The sequence below is a fragment of the Alosa alosa genome, chromosome 1 (genome assembly GCF_017589495.1).
Source record: "Alosa alosa isolate M-15738 ecotype Scorff River chromosome 1, AALO_Geno_1.1, whole genome shotgun sequence".
Classification (NCBI taxonomy): domain Eukaryota; kingdom Metazoa; phylum Chordata; class Actinopteri; order Clupeiformes; family Clupeidae; genus Alosa; species Alosa alosa.
In genome coordinates, this window is record NC_063189.1 from 49,900,084 (window position 1) to 49,919,258 (window position 19,175).

At 40.1% G+C, this 19,175-nt stretch overlaps 1 protein-coding gene across 4 annotated transcripts in view; it reads right to left on the reverse strand.

Annotated features, from left to right (window-relative positions):
* The window catches only part of atg9b (autophagy related 9B), a 91,641-nt gene that overhangs the window by 16,996 nt on the left and 55,470 nt on the right, over positions 1 to 19,175 (reverse strand). For all 4 annotated transcript variants that reach the window (XM_048240448.1, XM_048240442.1, XM_048240431.1 and 1 more), the window contains one exon: positions 9,378 to 9,519. In XM_048240448.1, the coding sequence (XP_048096405.1) occupies positions 9,378 to 9,519 (142 nt within the window). The remainder of the gene's footprint in view (positions 1 to 9,377; positions 9,520 to 19,175) is intronic.

The window sequence follows — 19,175 nt, forward strand, 5'->3', positions numbered from 1 at the left end:
TGGACCAAGCCTCACAAAAGTAACCAGAAGGATTTTTGATTTTTGAAAGCGTTTGCCCGTCACAGCCAAACGAAATCGGCGGCGAAGCTCCGAAACAGGAAGTTGTCCATATCTCAGGAACACTGTCACATATCGATACCAAATTTTGTATTTGAACTCAGGACTCCAATGTGAGGGTGCATAAGCTAAAAAAAAAGAAAACATTCCAGTAGTTTACAGCATTTGGCAAACCACCCACCCGTATTTGGCAACTATCACCTTTCACATTTGCACTTGCACTCCATTCACAATGCCTTCCAAGTATGCACAATGTCTCTGGGCAGCCACAATGTTTCTGGGCAGCCTTGCCCAATCATGATATCCTTGCTCAGCCATGGGATAGTATGGACTTACGAACTGAAGTGGTAAGGAGAACATTAGCTGTTTATTGCTGACATAGTACAGTTATTTTCACATTGACGGTATTCAAAATAAATTTTTCATTATTGCTAAATATCATGATGGGAGAGTATTATTAAAAATGTTACAAGTATGCAAATTCATATTTTTACGGGCATTTAGGTTTTACTGTGTTGTTTTGTTGTAAAGACATGCAAGGCATTCTGGGCCATGTAATATACAAACAGTGGTCGGCAGCATTAACTTGATTTCCATACGTATTAATATGAATAGGTGTTTCTGTAAACCTAGGGACAATAAACAGCCATCTCTGTTACAAAAACGACCTGGTAATCGCTCACTGAAGAGGAAACTATGATAAAAAGATTGTTTTCCTCAGAGCATGGAGTTGACGACACAAGCAAGAAATGTCACGTTAATGTATACATCTGAACGCTAGGTGGCAACGTTACATTTCACATACATACAGTGACATCATTAGAATTATGTGAGCTTCACAAGTAAGGAAGGAAGGTGCAAATATTATGTAATTTATAATGGGAAATTATTGGAAATGTTATTTCTTGTTTATTCTAATTGCAAACCACACCCATTCGGAATCACACGTAAACATTTAATACTGAAAGACTCATTTCGTTTATTTGATGTTGCCTAGCAACGCAGCCTTCAGAGCAAAGATTCTAGAATAGGGCTTCAGAGAGACACGTTTTGAGTTTGTGGCCAAGAACCTAAAATATCGGTTTCCATGTCTATGTCAGTGTTTTATACAGTTAACGTTACAGACATAATGAGTCATGTTGTAGTGGTCAACATAAATGTGCCCCTTCTGTTATTAGAATGCTAAGCGGAGAAGCATGCTAAGCAGAGATTTAGTATCATTAATTTCTTGTGTGGCTAGATATAGGGAGGAGATGTATGTTGCTAATTGGGATTTATGTTGTTTAGCGTAATGCCATGGTCATTTGATATGAGATGCTTGCACTCGTAACTTCGTCACTTGTAACTTTAGGACTGCTATTTAGCACATTAGCCCTAAAAGTAGCACCTGTGACAGCTTAAAAGAAGTAGGGAGGACTTCTAACTCCTACCGCGATGTTTTGAAATGCGTCTAATATTGTCTACAGGAGCTTCCAATCGGAACTTGGCATAACTAAGGGATGCAATAACACCACCAACAACCAAAACTAGCCTACTCATTGTCAATGTGTACATTAAATGTAACGTTTCATGTGAATCAAATTAAAAAGTTTTCTTTGCAAACGTAGGCATAGGCATATGGTGACAGATTAATTTAATAATGCTGCTGTGTGTGCTGCGCGAATGAAGTGGCCACTTCTTAATGGGACCCACTGTATGGAAGTGGGCTAAGTAAAATAGAGATGTTTCAAATAAGGTTAATCAGAATTCTACGATATGCCCGCTTGACAACGGCAGAGATAGAACTGGCCTTTGGCCATAGCAACCATCCATTTAGAACGATTGGCCTTCATAGCAACCAAAGATCTGAGCTGTGTTGCAATGTGAGGCAAAGTATAGAAAGGTGATGAAATATACAGAGACAGGTCAAGAAATATAGTGCAATGTAGACAGTAGTATACAGTTGATTTACAGATGGTGGTTTAGAGTAATATGAAGTATTCCTTTATTCTGAGATACATCTAAGGCTCTCAAAACAACCCCAGGCTCACAAAACAATCCCAAACAAATATAAGGTCTTTATAGAGCAAATCCATATAGATTATTTGTCAAATAAACCAGTAAAACATAATTTGTGGGATGGAATATATAACATTCACACTCATAGCTCATATTTTTTTTAAATAAATCAGTGAAAAAGTATCCTGACAAACAAGCAGCTTTTTAATGCCTTGGTCATATTTCATAATTTCAATTCCTCTGTAGGTTACCTGATAGCCCAGTTTGAGAGACGCAAGACGCGTGACATTATTTATTTTTGCAGCCAATCACTGCTGTCGTTTTATTTTATTGATTTGATCTCAGTTATAGAAGCTAAATTCGAAGGCAGGCCAAAGGTAAAATCCAACAAACCGCATTCAACCCGCATGCCAATAGTTGAATAGCCCTCTCCTAGAGCTTTTGAGATATTGCCACTGCTCCAACACTGAAAGGCACTGTTACAATGTCTGGATCAAGCCAGGTTCAGCATAGCGTATGCCACTGTCTGCTCACATTGGTGACCGGACCAGGGCAAGCACACTTTCGCAGTTCCCGCCGGAAATGCAGTCTAGTTATTATTATTATTTTGTATTTTCATTTATTTATTTTTATTTTTTGTCATTTATGTCTTTATTTTTGTTTTTATTACTGTTTATTTTATTTCTGAGCACCTTGGGTCAATAACATTGCGTTTAAGTGTGCTATATAAATAAATATGACTTGACTTGACTAAAGTGTGGTCTGGTGCATGATCCAAAAATCACTACCTTACACCCTTTAAAAAAATCATTCCGCCACTGACCAAGAAAAACCTGGTCTTTAGCAAAAGGTGCATATAAAGCACAGCTGAAGATGCACTGTGACAAAATGTAAGCAGCAACTCCTCTGCAGGATAAATATCTTTAGGATTAGGATTCGAACATTATTGGGGTAAGTGTTGCATTTTTCAGGCTATGTTTTAGATGGTAACCCCTTGTCAGTCAATAGTGAAGTAATTAACTGAGAACTATTTTGTCGTTGACTATGAGACCACTGTGAAGTTAGTTTCACTTTGCCTATGAGTTCAAACAGACGAGTGCAGATGCATCTATCTATCTATCTATCTATCTATCTATCTATCTAGTCACAAAGCCAGAACTGAGAGACTCAGGAGAAGTTTTTATCCCCAGGCCATCCGAACTCTGAACTCACACTATACTGACTTTGCACACATTCACTCCTCAGCACTCTCAAACATTTCCCAACTCTGAACTCACATTATACTGACTTTGCACTCATTCACTCCTCAGCACTCATGACCCCCCCCCCCCCCACACACACACACACACCTACAAGACTTTTAGCACTTTTACATCCCTCACCATATGCTATAGACCTTTTTATTTATTTTCTTATTTCATCACACGTCAAAACACACACACACACACACACATATCTGACTTTCTCCAACTTTTGCACATCTCCATAGAACACACACACATCTCCCCAACACACACACAAAAAACACACACACTTACATCATCACTGTCATCACCTCACATACATACAGCACACTGTTTGCTACAGTAAGCCTCCTCTACTTGCTGCACACTGCCCCCCCCCCCCCCACATACACAGCACATTGTCTTCAGGATCTTCTCCAACACACATCCTCTACATACTTACAGCACACTGCCCCCACCTACCCACACGCACACTACACACACACAGTCACTGCTACACTCCCCTCCCGCCCACACACACATCTTCATCACTCACATACATCGTACATACAGTACTCTGCTTGCAATAGTAAGTCCCTTCACCATATTTGCAGTACACTGCCCCCTTCTCCCCTACATACACAGCACATTATTTCATCAGGAAGCTTCTCCAACACACATCCCCAACATACTTACAGTACACTGTCCCCCCCACACACATATTGCACACTGCCCTCTCCCCACATACACAGCACACTATCCCATTTCCCCTGTCATCCCCCCAACACACACACCAAGACCCCTGGCAGTTGGGTTAGCCCCTTGAGCCGTGGATCTGCCCAAGGTTTCTTCCTTGGTAAGGGAGTTTTTCCTTGCCCCTGTTGCTCTTGGGTGCTCCTTGTTGGTGCCCCCCCCCCCATTCCAATCCTCCCCCACCTTTCTTATGCAGCCCTTGCCACTTAATCTACTAAACCCCTCTTCTACTGCACTTTTTACCCCCCCACTTTGCACAAATAGGCTGACACCAGACATAATTTCACTGCATTTCTTACTTCCAGTAACTATATGCATGTGACAATAAACTTCCTTGTATCCTTGTATCCTTGTATCCCTGTACACATCTGACTTCTGCTACAACACCGAGTCATGCCACATGCAGAAGTTTTCTGATGATACTGCAATTGTGGGGTGTATCAGGAACGGGCAGGAGGAGGAGTACAGGAGCCTGGTGGAGGACTTTGTGCAATGGTGCAAACTCAATCATCTTCAACTTAACACTTCAAAGACCAAGGAGATGGTGGTGGATTTCCGGAGGTCTAAGCCCACTCTGCTACCAGTCCACATTGATGGGGTCAATGTGGAGGTGGTTAGCACCTACAAGTATCTGGGTCTCCACCTGGACAATAAACTGGACTGGTCAGCCAACACTGATGCACTCTACAAAAAAGGGCAGAGCAGGCTGTACTTCCTGAGGAGGCTGCCGTCCTTCAATGTGTGCAGTAAGCTCCTCAGGATGTTCTACCAGTCTGTTGTTGCCAGCGTCCTCTTCTATGCAGTAGTATGTTGGGGAGGAAGCACAAGGAAGAAGGATGCGGGGCGAATTGACAGGCTGGTAAGAAAAGCTGGCTCTGTAGTGGGAGCTGAACTGGAGTGCATCACTTCACTATCTGACAAAAGGACCCTGAACAAACTGATCAACATCTTGGACAATGAGTGTCACCTACTCCACAGCACTGTTGTTAAGCAGAAGAGCCTGATCAGCTGGAGACTTCGCTCACTGCCTAGCACAACTGACAGACTGAGAAAGTCATTTGTCCCCAGGGCCATTGAACTGTTCAATGCCTCACTTAAGGGAAGAGGAGAGATAGACTTCTCTGCATAGTCTGTCTGCCTCTTCACCCCCTCCATGTTTGGTACTGTCTGTCCACTAGCCACTTTTCCCACTGTCTATATCAAGTCAAGTCGGCTTTTATTGTCAATTTCTTTACATGCACTGGTCATACAAAGAATTGAAATTTAGTTTCTTACTTTCCCATGCAGACATAGACATATTTTAAATACAGACATAGACATACTATAGACATAGCCATAGACAATAAACATTAAATTAAAGTGCAAGACTGAAATATAGAACATGTATGTATCAAAATAGAAATATAGGACATATATATATAAAAAAAAATAGAGGTAGTTGTGTTGTATATTTATATAGTCTTAACAGTTACATGAAGTTTAAACTTGTGCTTGTGTGACCTGTATATTTACATTGATATGCAGTATGCAGTAATTTCAAGTATATCAGGCTTGATGTGAAGCAGCAACACGTTAGGGGCTGCGCAGTCACAGTGCAGTTCCACAAGTTGGGGGGGGGGGGGGGGGGGGGTTAGGGTAGACAGGATCCTAGTTTCCCAGGTTCCTGGCTGGCTGGTGGGTGGGGGGGGCTGTCAGTGATGGGAGAGTGGGTAGAGTGTTCAGCATCCTGATTGCTTGGTGGATGAAGCTACTTGCCAGTCTGGTGGTGCGGGAACGGAGGCTCCTGTACCGCTCTTGACAATCATTAGTGCTTTGGCGGGTGAGGCGGGTGGTGTAAATGTCCTGCAGGGAGGGGAGTGGTGCTCCAATGATCCTCTTAGCTGTGTTAACAGTGCTGGAGGGTCTTCCTGTTCTGATCTGTGCAGCTTCCGCCCCACACTGTGATGCTGCTGGAGACGATGCTCGATGGTCCCTCTGTAGAATGTAGTCATGACGGGAGGCGTGGCACTTGCCTTCTTCAATTGGCGCCAAGAAGTAGAGGGCTGCTGGGCTTTCTTAGCCAGTGATGCTGTGTTGGTGGTCCAGGAGAGGTCGCCGCTGATGTGCACCCCCAGAAATTTTGTGCTGCTCACTCTCTCCACAGCATCTCCGTCGATGGACAGTGGTGGCAGTTGTTTGTGGCCTCTCTGAAAGTTGACAACAATCTCCTTGGTCTTGCTGACATTTAGCAGGAGGTTGTTGTCTTTGCACCATTTAGCCAGCAGGTCTACTTCTTCTCTGTAGTAAGCCTCATTGCCCTTAGTGATGAGGCCCACCAGTGTTGTGTCGTCCGCAAACTTCACCAGATGGTTGGAGCTGTGAGTGGTTGTACAGTCATGTGTTAGCAGTGTGAAGAGCAGGGGCTGAGCACACACCCTTGAGGGGCCCCCATGCTCAGGGTCAGAGTGCTTGAGGTGTTGTCCCGACACGCATTGCTTGTGGTCTCTGCAACAGGGAAGTCCAGCAGCCAGTTGCTGAGGGAGGTACTGAATCCTAGCTTGTCCAGTTTGCTGATGAGTTGTTGTGGTATTATGGTATTGAATGCTGAACTGAAGTCTATGAACAGCATTCTCACATATGAGTCTTTATTGTCTAAGTGGGTGAGGGCTGGATGGAGGGCAGAGCAGATTGCATCCTCCGTGGATCGCTTGGCTCGGTATGCAAACTGGAAGGGGTCCAGGGTGGGGGTAGGGTGGCTTTGATGTGTGACATGACTAGCCGCTCAAGCACTTCATGATTATGGGCGTGGAGTGCTACAGGACGGTAGTCATTGAAGCATGATGGTGATGATTTCTTTGGCACGGGTATGATGGTGGCAGTTTTGAAAAGTGATGGGATGACTGCTTGCTCCAGAGAGGTGTTGAAAATGTCTGTAAAAACATCCTTCAGCTCTTCTGCACAGTCCTTCAACACTCGTCCTGGTATGTTGTCTGGGCCTGCTGCTTTGCGTGGGTTAATGGTGGCTAGTGTCCTCTTCACGCTGGCAGAGGACAGGTACAGGGGTTGGTCGTGGGGGGGGAGGTGGGGTTTTCTGTGGGTGAGTGTCATTTTGTGCTTCAAAAAAAAAACTGTTCAGGTCATTTAGCAGAGAGGTGTTGTTCTCACAGCTCTGTGGCGCAGGCTTGTAGTCAGTGATGGCCTGTATGCCCTGCCATAGGCTCTGTGCATCTCTGCTGTCTTTGAAGTGTGTTGTTATTTTGTCTGTGTAATCCTTTTTTGCCTTCCTGATGCCCTGGGACAGGTTAGCCCTCGCTGTTCTTAGGCCAGCTACATCTCCAGCTCTGAAGGCTTTGTCTCTGGCCCTCAGCAGTCTGTGGACGTCTCCTGTCAGCCATGGCTTCTGGTTTGCCCGAGTGGTGATGTGTTTTATTTCTGTAACATCATCGATGCATTTGGTGATGTAGGAGGTCAGTGTCTGTGTATTCCTCAATGTCAATGTGGTTGTTGTGGGTGTCAGCTGTTTTGAAGATATCCCAGTCTGTTGTTTCAAAGCTGTCCTGAAGTCGTGAGACGGCCCCCTCCGGCCACATTCTCACCTCCTTCAGAACCGGTTTGGTGACTTTTGCTCTTTGTCTGTATCGGGGCAGCAGCAGGATGCTAATGTGGTCTGATATTTATTTATTTACAATACATGATACATTTAAAAATAATTGATGTCCTTAAAGGTTTGATTTTTCCTATTTTTTTTTTTTTAATTAAGGCATTAAGACAAAAGGCAAAAGATGTTTTTTATTCCTCCCTTCAGTCAATTTTAGCATGGGTGTCTTAAAGGAGAATTCCGGTGTGATTTTGACCTAAAGTGTGTTGAAACATGATACCGAGTGTCAACGTATGTCTCATAGCCCATCTCGGCTTGTCCCCTGCACTCCAAAATCTGGCGCTAGTTAGCCGATGCTACCAACAGCTTTTTCAATGGTGGTGCTTCGGCATCGGGCTAGCCATGCAAATAAATCACTGTTTTACACCATTTACGAGGCTCAATGTATCTCCACACTTCATTGGTAGACTTCCGAGGGCCCTGGCATTTAAAACGAGACATTGAGAACTTTGAAAAAGCACTCGTAGTTTACTTACAAGACGATTTATACAGACAGTATCTTCCGCGAAGTTTAGCGTTTGCAGCCATCTTGAATTTAGTCACGATAAAGTCGAAGCGACGAGTAAGAATGAACAGGTATGATAAGATCAGATTCCAAAAATAATTCCGTGGAAATGCATGGATTCCAGTTGCTGCTACTGGAAGAAACTGGAATCCATGCATTTCCACTTAATTATTTTTGGAATCTGATCTATATTATTCAGTGAGGCGTGGTGGTTTATGGGATGAGTAGTTCCTTTGCTCGGAAATGAAAATATGTACACAGTCTTGTACCTTTGACTTTTTTTGGATTTTCTCTTCGTTTTTTCACTCGAAATAATATGTTGTATGCTTATGAGTTATGCCGTAGCTGGTTAGCCTAAGACATGCTGTAAAACTCTTTAAAAACGGATTTTTCCAAACGTCAATGGGACAAATGAATGGGAATCTTACATCCGGCACCTAACCGCATTTTGGCTGTGGGCGGGACTGTGCAGCTCTATAGGCTACACCTTAGTTTCTTAGCCTAGGTATGTTAGCAACACAGGGCTTGAAAGCATTGACTGACAAAAACGAAACAATGTGTGGAATTGACCTGACTCTTCGTTCCACCGAGCTAGCCTAAAGGTAGGGGCGAGCTACCTCGCTGGCGTGTTTAATTTGGTTCCTTCGTTAACATAATGTAGGCTACGTTTTTTTTGCACAAAATTGCGTCTGCTAATAAACTTAAACATAAACACAAACAAACATGATCTCCTGTGGAATCCCTGACTGCGCCTTCAACGTAGCCTACTATTATTTGTTGACATCAAACCTGAATGAACGGCAGCTGTTCCTGAAGTTCACTTGCATGTTTTTTTTTTTTTAAATTAGGCAACTTTTTTGCAGCGGCACTTGAATTCCAGGAGTGCCGCTGCGCCACTGCTGAATACATTGTAGGGGAAAAACTGTATTAACCTATAATTATTAATGTGCAGTAGGCCTAAGCAGAATTTAGGCATGGCTGCATGTGACATTTCTACAGATCAGAATGACATATTATTAAGCCTAATAGCTGTTTTGAGTTAGGGCTATATTATTGTTAAGCTTTTTGGTTCGAGAGATATGCGGCACATACACACACACACGTTCCTGCAATTTATAGATAGATAACCCTTTCTACTCATATTTAGCAGGGGTGCAGTAGAGGGCACTGTATTATATTACTCATAAACTATGTGTTTTCTTACCATCCTTATTTTCAGAGCCTTAATGTAAAACTGCCGGATCTCCCAGTAACTGAGGATATTGAAGATGACTTTTATAAGACGGTAGATCCAGAAGACGGCTGCCATTATCAGCAGAGAAATAATCCAACTACTGCCTTGAATTCTGAGAGGGAAAAAGACATGTAAATCAATGATCAAGTCTGGTACAGGCAAGGCAAGGCAAGTTTATTTCTATAGCGCATTTACATACGCAGAGGCAATTTAATGTGCTTTGCATCAACAAAAGCAAATTATAGATGGTACAGTCCATGTATTACACTGATTGTATTAGTCTTGTGCGTGTTTCCCATCATAAGAGAAGATTATTGGTTGAGATTATGTGTGTACGATTGTCACTCGATTTTAAAATGGTATAAGATTTAAAAATCCTGTACACTATTAAAACAAATGTGTTGTCCCTATCTGGACACAAAGATGTGTTAAAAAACAAGGTAACACTTTATTTTAATGTGTCGCTGTTACAGTGTACCTACCTAATTAGGTACAGTGGTACAACCTGTGCTACAACATGTACTATCGGGTACTATCATTGTACTTGCATTATGTATTTGTGGGTACCTACATATAGTTGTTACATTGTAATACTGAGTGCTTTTACAAAACTTTGCCAATTTGCCTAAATTTTCATCAGAGGCAAAGAGCTGACCTGAGACCTGCTGGATGGGGTAAATCTGGTCATGATAGATTTGATATACAAAGCATTCTTAGCTCCAGTCAAGGCCTCATTGTCTTCAGTGTACATGTAACAGCTGTGCTGCTACAATCTTGTTACTCTTGTGATTTGGGGAAAGCATTTAATAAGCATAATTTTATTGCAGTAATTTTACCTACCACCAAATGATGGACAGAACTCATAATAGTCCTCAATAGTATGGCAGTCAACAACATAACAGCCTAGCCCTACAGTATGTGTGGCTCCTTTAAGTGAACCTGACGTGAATTGCGAGTGAGTGGCTAGAGAGTTTAAATCGTTTTCATTTAGGACTAAACGCTCATAAACGGCTCAGCTTGGAATAAGCTAGAGTATAGCGACCAAATCAGAGTTTGCGAGGGAAACTTTCAACTGCGGGTAACTGAATAAAGCTGCAACTCCTCAGACTGTATCTTATGTCCGTCTACTCTGTTGCGCACAACCTGCTGCAGCAGAAATGAAAGGCGTTAGCCCCGAAGGTTTTAATAACTTATTATGATGACCTGTCTGGAACTGAAGCACGAATGGTTAGCATATTTCTAGGTAATAATACAAAACCCAAGCTAAAGTAATGCAAATATAATACTAAAACACAACTTAGAACTAGGCCTTCTTATGTACTCGTCCCACTAACGAGTTTGTTTATTTGTTTCCCGACCAGCGGTAAAGCATAAAAACACACCAGCACAAGGCGGCTCTAGATGGGGCTGAGCTCCGCTCTGTTAAGGTTAAATGGCGGATCATTCACGAGAGGATTTTGAGATGCACAGATTCCCAAATGAACGCATATCCACAGATTTTGTTAGAGTGGTGAAATACATTCACACCTCTAACATTATATTGAGGAAAAAGTATAGCCAACCAAGCTCAAGTAGCTCAGTGTAGCAGGACAGACCTTACGTAGGCCTAAATTAGGACTTTAAAAAATATCGGCGCAAATTATCGGCCAGAATTCTGTTATCGGACCGATAATAATATTTTCATTTTTTCACTTATCGGCTAATAATATATCGGCCGCCGATATATCGTGCATCCCTACGATAGAGATAATTGCCCAAAATGTTGGCATGTTCCTTTAAAAGTATGTCAAAGGTATTTGCCAGTATAATGACATTTAACAACATGTTAACAGGGAAAGTAGGCCAGTGCGCACCGTGTATTACTAAAAGATTCAGTGGCGGTATGCAGTATCGGAAAGAGGAAAGGAGCTGCCTGCCAAAACCAAGGCTGAATACTCTTAAGCACTGAGCGTGAGACTCGCACTTGACACCTTAAATCTTTCACACTACACATGCCTTTCGTCACACCAACTCTTTGTCTACACTTACTCCAATGTATTTCTGATTTTTAAATTAAACTGACAACAAAATCTGCACATTAAGGCAGATATAAAGTGGATTTAAAACATGCTGGTAGCTACAATATGTATTTGTACTATGAGTGCATCTGACCCGGTCTCAAATCAAAAGTGCAACAGTGTCTAATTTATTATCGAACTGTCTAAACAAATTAAGGAATGCAACTCACCGCCTTTTATACGATGTATTAGTATGTATCTTCATTCACACTGAGAAATATCAGTGACCGATTGAAACTAACTAAGCTTCTAACTAAGCTTAGCTATTTGGAAAGGTACTCTAACATGAAGCCATGCAAAAAGAAAGAGAGGTGAGTTAAGAAATTATACATTTTAAGAAATCAGGGAATGCCACATTTAATTTTTATAAAAATATATTAGCTATATATTTTTCATGAACATGTTAAGAGTGGCATAAGAAGCCAAGGAGGCTTTCCAAAGAAGGATGGAAAGATGAAGGAGTGAAAGAGTGAGCCAGATAACAGATCCTGATGAACACTGTAAACTAGATGTAACGCAAAAAAGGTATAAAATATGACCGCCGCTCAGTCCTGCACATTCTATCCGCAAAAATAAATCATGCTTGTCAATTTGTCTCCATCTCCTACTCTTGCAACTTTTGTGTAAATGAGTGTGTGCATTTGCTTTTGTATGTGTGCTTCTCTGTGCATGTGTTTTTGCTTGTGAGTGTGTGTGTGTGTGGGTGTGTTGCATGTCTGCTTGCCTGCATATGTGTGTGTGTTTTATGTGTCTGTGCGTTTGTGTGTTCGCTTATGAGTGGGTGTGTGGGGGTAATGGTGTGTCTGTGCGTACTGTACGTGCGACGTGCGTGCATGTCTACTGTATGTGTATGCGTGTGTTTTTATGCGCGTGCTCGTATGTACTGTACGTCCGTATTGCGTGCTTGTGTGCATGCATGCGTGCGTACCTCTGTGTGTGTGTGTGTGCGTGTTTGTGTGTGTGTAGTGTTTACTCTATGTTGATCATGGGCGTAGGTTTAGGGGAGGATGCTAGGTACTAGTCCCAAACAATATTTTGAGATGACAAAATTGTCCCCACCAATATTTTAGCGAACTCCTTTGTGCTATTTGGACTGATTCCGACGGCCAGGACAACAGTAAAAGACACACTGTCATTTGATTGGCTGAAACCGAAAGGTTTATCTGACACACACAACAGTGTCAAAGCATAGCCTACTTAACTTTGTGGTGACACTGGCAGACAAGCGAGTGAGTGTGTCGGTATAGGCCAAGTTATCAGGGATGTCTACCAATATATAAGGCCAGTGTAAAACATTGTAATATTCCCTTTGTCCTTCAGCATGCACATTTTGCCCCTTTTGTGCTTTGTAGATCAGACATGGCACCAAAGAAGAAAAGGAACATACAAAGCTTTTTTTCATTATGCAGAGTCTAAGTAGGCTAGGCAAAATAACTAGCCACACAAAGTGGCAACTAGACTACAACTGTTTCCAGATAAAAGTTTGTTTTGCATTTTAATGCACTCTTAATTCCTCGAAATTACATTTTCTAGTTATTTATAGTATTTTATGATTTGCATTAGGGCTGGGAGAACGCGTCGACATAATCGATGACATAGACGCAAAAAATACATTGACGCAAAATATGAGCGTCGATTCGTCAAGCATAACGTGTGCTGCTAAATATTTTTAATCTTACACATTCAGTGTTTTCCATACGTTGACTAATCTGTGGCTGGGCACCACGAAATCAAAACCGGCCACTACACGTTGATGTTCTATGTTGTAGGCCTACTATTTAAATTAAAGATAAGATAAAATAATTTCATTGAGCTGCACTTTTTACTCACACAGCCTTTCCTCGCCCCGCCCGCTCTCTCTCGTAACGAGCCCGCTGCTCCTCCCCTGCATGGGCATTTAACTAAATATTCACGGTTGTTGAAGGATTGTTGTTGCCACATAGAAGCACTGCATAGAACACAGTGGGCTAAATTGCTATTAAATCCGCTTAGCATCGTGACCATGCTGCGCAAATTTGTTCAAAACTGCTGCATTAAAGTTAAAGTAAACTCTGCTAGGCACTCAATTAGACATACACTAACTTTATTGAATGCTACCTCTGACTAAGAATGCATTACTTTGCACTTGTATAGTCTTTTATTTTGTATCTTTTATCTTAAAAGCAATAAACGTATATTGCAATATTAAAGAATTCATGTTTTTTCATTCAGATTTGTAAATAAACATGTATAAGTTGCTATTAGTGAATTAATGGGGAGATAATCGATAATCGAATCGAAATCGAATCGGACAGAAAAAATAATCGTTTATCCCAGCCCTAATCTGCATAATTACTAATAGCAAATTTCTGTAAGCAAATTTAGTAATTTGAATACACCATATTGATATTTATCACCCGGAGAGAAGAAATCTCTTTCTTACTCTTTTCCAATTGGCTGACGGGGTGGCTTTTAATTCTGAATAACGGGACACCTATGAAGTAGATCTGGTAAAAAGAGTTTAATCGCCGTTCCATATCAATGCCTGTGAATGGTAACTATAACAACAATAGCAGGACGACGGTTGAGCTAGTTTAATGGACGAAGTGAAGAAAAATAAGTGAAAGAAAGTGGGGAAGAGAAAACAGATAATGTAGAGATAGTTACAATGATTTTGCTTAGGTAGACATGGTTGTTGCAATGCTAAATAAAGCTGTTTCTATGACAGTTGCTAGGGTAATCGTGTTGGTTGCAATAGAAACTGACATAGATGCTTTATTTCAATGGTTGCTATGTTGGTTGCTAGGTAGGTGGTGGTTAAATATAGTTGGCTAGAGGCATAGCGGGTGATAACTGACAGTTGGAACGGCTGAACAGTTAAATAGTTGGATAGTTTAAATAGCTAAATTATTTAATAGTAAATTATTGTAGTGAGGACTTTTATTTTGAAACAGTTGTGGGCAGAGGAAATAGTTATTGATTTATGTTTAAAACTCATTGAATGCCAAGCTGTATTTGGAAGCTTTGTCCTAGAGTGCCAGCAATCTAGACCATTGTTGATGATTTTTGTACAGCCACAGCATATTCTGTGTTATAGCTATGAACACATACAATGGCTCGTTTAAAAGGTGAGACTTTAAGCTCTCAGTGAGTGCAAACCGTGTATTTCTACACGCCTCTGTTCCTGAGAAATCCCAAGCTAAACAGTGGCTAGTTTTCATCAAAATCGCTGTTTTTTTTCTAGAAATTGAGATTTCACGTCTTTCATGAAATATGAAGTGTTGCCTGTAAACTTTCCGGGAAGGGATCAGTGAGACCTGGCGAGACTGCCACCTAGTAAAAGACCCACGAAAATGGCCTGGTTTTGACCTGACGTGCATGCGTCACTTATTCGACCCAAAGCGGCAACAGAGTTACGATAAAATGTCCAGATTGTGCGTTTTCATGAGTTTTCGATCGTCATATATTTCATTTCCATTCATCACAGAGTTCCCAAAATCACATATAAGGTGTGTTAGAGTGTCTAGTTTCGTAATTTAAAAAAAAAAGCTAAAAATGTAATATTACGTTTTTGGCACTCAATGAGTTAATATCTCAAAAAGTATTAAGTTTACAAAATACGAAAAATACATTCCTCAAGTGTCCTTTTCAAGAACTTACAAAGTTTGAACGAAGTTTCTACATTAAACGGTTGAAGCTGAATTAGATGCAGAAATTTGGTGGGAAGAATAACTAGAAAATGTAATTCCGAGAAATTACCAGTGCATGAAAATGCAAAACATATATTAACATAAAATGCAAAACAAACTTTTATTTGGAAACAGTTATGGGCAGAGGAAACATTTAGCGGGAGTCACAGTTAATGATAACTGACAGTTGGAATAGCTGAACAGTTAAATTGTTGGATAATTTAAATAGTTAAATTATTTAATAGTGAATTTTTGTAGTGAGGACATTCATTTTGAAACAGTTGTGGGCAGAGGAAATAGTTGAACAGGATCTGTAGTCTTAAGAGAGCCAGATTGTATGCTTAAAGCCTGAGACAGAGTATATACTGTAGTTTACAAGTTGAATGTAGATAGTGTAATGGATGTTTATAGACAGAAAGTTCAATGGATGTTGATAGGCAGTTGATACAGGTGCAAATCAGTTTAATTAGCCCTTTCTGATGTCATAATGCCAATGCAAAGTCTATGGGGGAAAATAAGCTTGCTTTTTGCTAATATCTCAAAAAGTATAAAGTTCACAAAAAACTAAAATTTGTTAAGTGTCCTTTTCAAGACCTACGTTCCAACGTTTGAACAGTTTCTGTGTTAAGCAGTTGAAGCTGAATTAGACACAGAAATTTTGGTTAGAAGAATAATAAAAAGAAGAAGAAGAAGAAGACTTCGGATAACAGAACAGTGAATTGTCATGCACTGTAATTAACAAAATATAGAGTTAATATGAATTCTAAAATATGTAATAGAAACCTGTGACAACCATCACTTTCTATGTGTGTGTTTGTGTGTGCCTGTGGAGGGTCAATCAAATTCTATGATTGCCACTGATGTGAATGATCACACAATATTCAATATTACTGATGGCGTCAAGGTGGTGAGGGCCCCCAACTCAAAGCTGAGACCAAACCTACGCCCGACACAGCAAAATGAAAAAAAGCTTTTAATCTCTTGGTCTGGTTCAGTACACACAACCATAATCATGGAAAAGACTGCTGACTTGACAGTTGTCCAGAAGACACTCACCGACACCTTCCACAAGGAAGGTAAGCCACAGAAGCTCGATTGGAAGTTTGGAACAAAAGTTGATTGGAAGGGAAAAGTTTGGTAGGCAAAGGTGCACAAACAACGTGGATGACCACAGCCTTGAGAGGATTGTCAAGCAAAACCAATTCAAAAACTTGGGGGAACTTCCACTGAATCAGTCTAAATCAGTGGTTCTCAACCTGTGTAGCATGGCAGAATGCCTTGGAATTTTGAGGAACCCAAATATTTTTTATACAGGCTCATGAAATAGGCTAGAGGTATATTTCTAAATGCATCAATGACACAGCTTCTGAATCAAAACGGTTTAGGTTTAGGTAGTCATGAAGTGATTGCTATAAAGTACCCTGATAGTGATCTATTATACGGCTCCGTCAACATCATAAGCATATGCCTATCACTGTGGTCTTAGCTCATGAATCATGTATGGAAAAAAATGGCCATAAGAATGAACACACCTGTTATAGCCTATAATAATGTTTGTAACATGCTTCATAATCAGTAACAATTAGTCGGTATGCCTTGATGTGTTGGTTTATGTTACCCAAAATGGTTGAGAACCTCTGATCTAAACCATATCCATATGGATATGACCAGTTTCAAGTTAGATCATTATCTTGTAATACTAGAGTCTACTAGACTATACTATTCATGAATAAGTAGTGTCTGAATGCCCACTCCCACACTACAAACGTTTAAATCAGGTTGTTGTTTTAGGTCAATGATATTGCATATTATCCTGTGACACTATTTACACATTGCCTGTGCTGTAAATAGACACTTAAGTTGCAACATGGCTGTAGACATCAATTTTAGGGAGCTAGTTGTTTGTGTATTTTAATACTATGACCACTATCTCTATCATCCTAACTTGTAATGGATAGCTGCTTAAATGTGCTGATATAGTTGACAGTAAGGAAAGCTGAGCTGACCTGTAAAAAACCCCCCCCCCCCCCTTTTAGATTATTTTTTTTTTAGATTTGAGATGTAATGTTGACTCATTGCACTCCTCCTTCTCCTTTAAGAGTAGCATGAAAATAGATCAAACCGGTTGAGACACATCACATATTAACAGCCATGTAGCTACACTGCCTTAGTGCCTCATTTCACTGTGTAATCTGATGTTATCTAATTCACAACAAGGATTGTGCTAGTGTTCAAGTAAGTTGTGTGAAAAGGTTTATAAACCAGTTAATAACAAGAGTTGTGTAATGAGTGTGAAATGCAACCTAAAAGCTGATCTGAATGAAGCATGATACTGTGTTACGTGGGAGTCACTAGACCCTTTTTACAGGGGCACATGCCCCAGTATTTATAAGCTGATTTACAAATGCTAATAAATGAAAACAGAATAGGCTTATGAGCTGTACAGGTCAGTTAGGCTAACTCCCATAGGTCAAAATAAACTGATTTGATCCTATGAAATGTTTCGCACACAAAACTGAACTTAACACAGCAACCTCAAACACCACTGTTGAACCTACTGCTTCAGTCATGTAAGAAATAAGCAGTTTATGAATTATCCTTACCCGTTTATCAATCAATCAAGTCCACATGCCCAAAATGACAGCATATTTAAAGGCTGTTGAGCTAGCATAACAGCCTAATATAGCCGAACTTTAACAATCTCACATTCTGAGTTTTTCTGGGTGTATATATCCATGCAGATCGACTTTGAATAAGCCATCGTTGTTTATATATATATATATATATATATATATATATATATATATATAGGTCAATGACGTGACGCTCATTTTTTTGTGTACATATGGGTTACATACATTTAAAATTGTTAAAATTTGAAAATAATTGACAAATTGATCAAATTGTCAAGTGGTGTAACCACCATTTAAGGAACAATTTTGTATGTATTATGTCAGAGAATCATGTGACAGGAAATTATGTCATAGAGAAGGACCCTTCAAGACCCCAACTGCTATAAGTCAAGGTTAGCAACTCTCTTAAAGTAACATAATAGTGTTTTTAGGCCATGACCAGGCAAGCTTAGGTTACATGTCAAATGGTATGACCTTTTAAAAATGTTGATAAATCATAATAATCATAAAATATTCAATTTAATGTAAAAACTGTGTTTGAATATTCACATAAAGGTGAAGTGTGTACTTAGTTGTCCATAATAAAGCCTGCAAATTTTGCTTTTAAATAGAAATGTCAAATGATGTAACCGGTTACACCATTTGACTTATTTCTGTTTGAGACAAGTTTGATCAGATTCAGAGCCAAGAGTATGTAATTTTAGGTGCCAGTTACAAACATGTCCTTAAAACAACCCTTAATGTTCGTTTTCAAAACTGTGCAACTCACCGAGTGGTTAGTGGTGTTCGTTGATGTTCCAAAACAAGTAGCGTGGAATTTAAATACAGTTTCTGTCATGTTTTATTTGGCATTTTGTAAAATCCCATTGATTTTTGTTGGAAGACTCATTGCACGTTGATATTACTGCACCACCGGAAACGGGGCTGTTTACATTTGCTTCAGTTTATATGCAGTTTATATGCAGTTTCATACTCTTTTCTGTTTGAGACCAGTTTGGTCAGATTCAGGGCCAAGAGTATGTAATTTTAGGTGCCAAGTATATTATTTTTATAATTTAAATAGTGACTAACTGTTTAGCATGAACAATAGCTTTTAAAGGGTTTAATTAGATTGCAATTTAAGCGATTTTTGAAATGTCAAAGCTTTTCATTTTAAATTTAAACTTCCATAATTATTTTTTAATATTTTATTATGATGTATGTAAACAGTATGTTCAAATTATAAATAAATAATATAAATACATTTATTATATATAAAATGTACCTTTTGTCCCCCAATGGATGCCACTTACAAGCAAGGAAAACTCGCCACAGAGTGCAAGTGAACGCAGATCCTGCTGTTGGTTGGTTGTTAAAAAAAGATCATACCCACTCTTTCACTCACTCTTATTCTCTCTCACACACACTTTG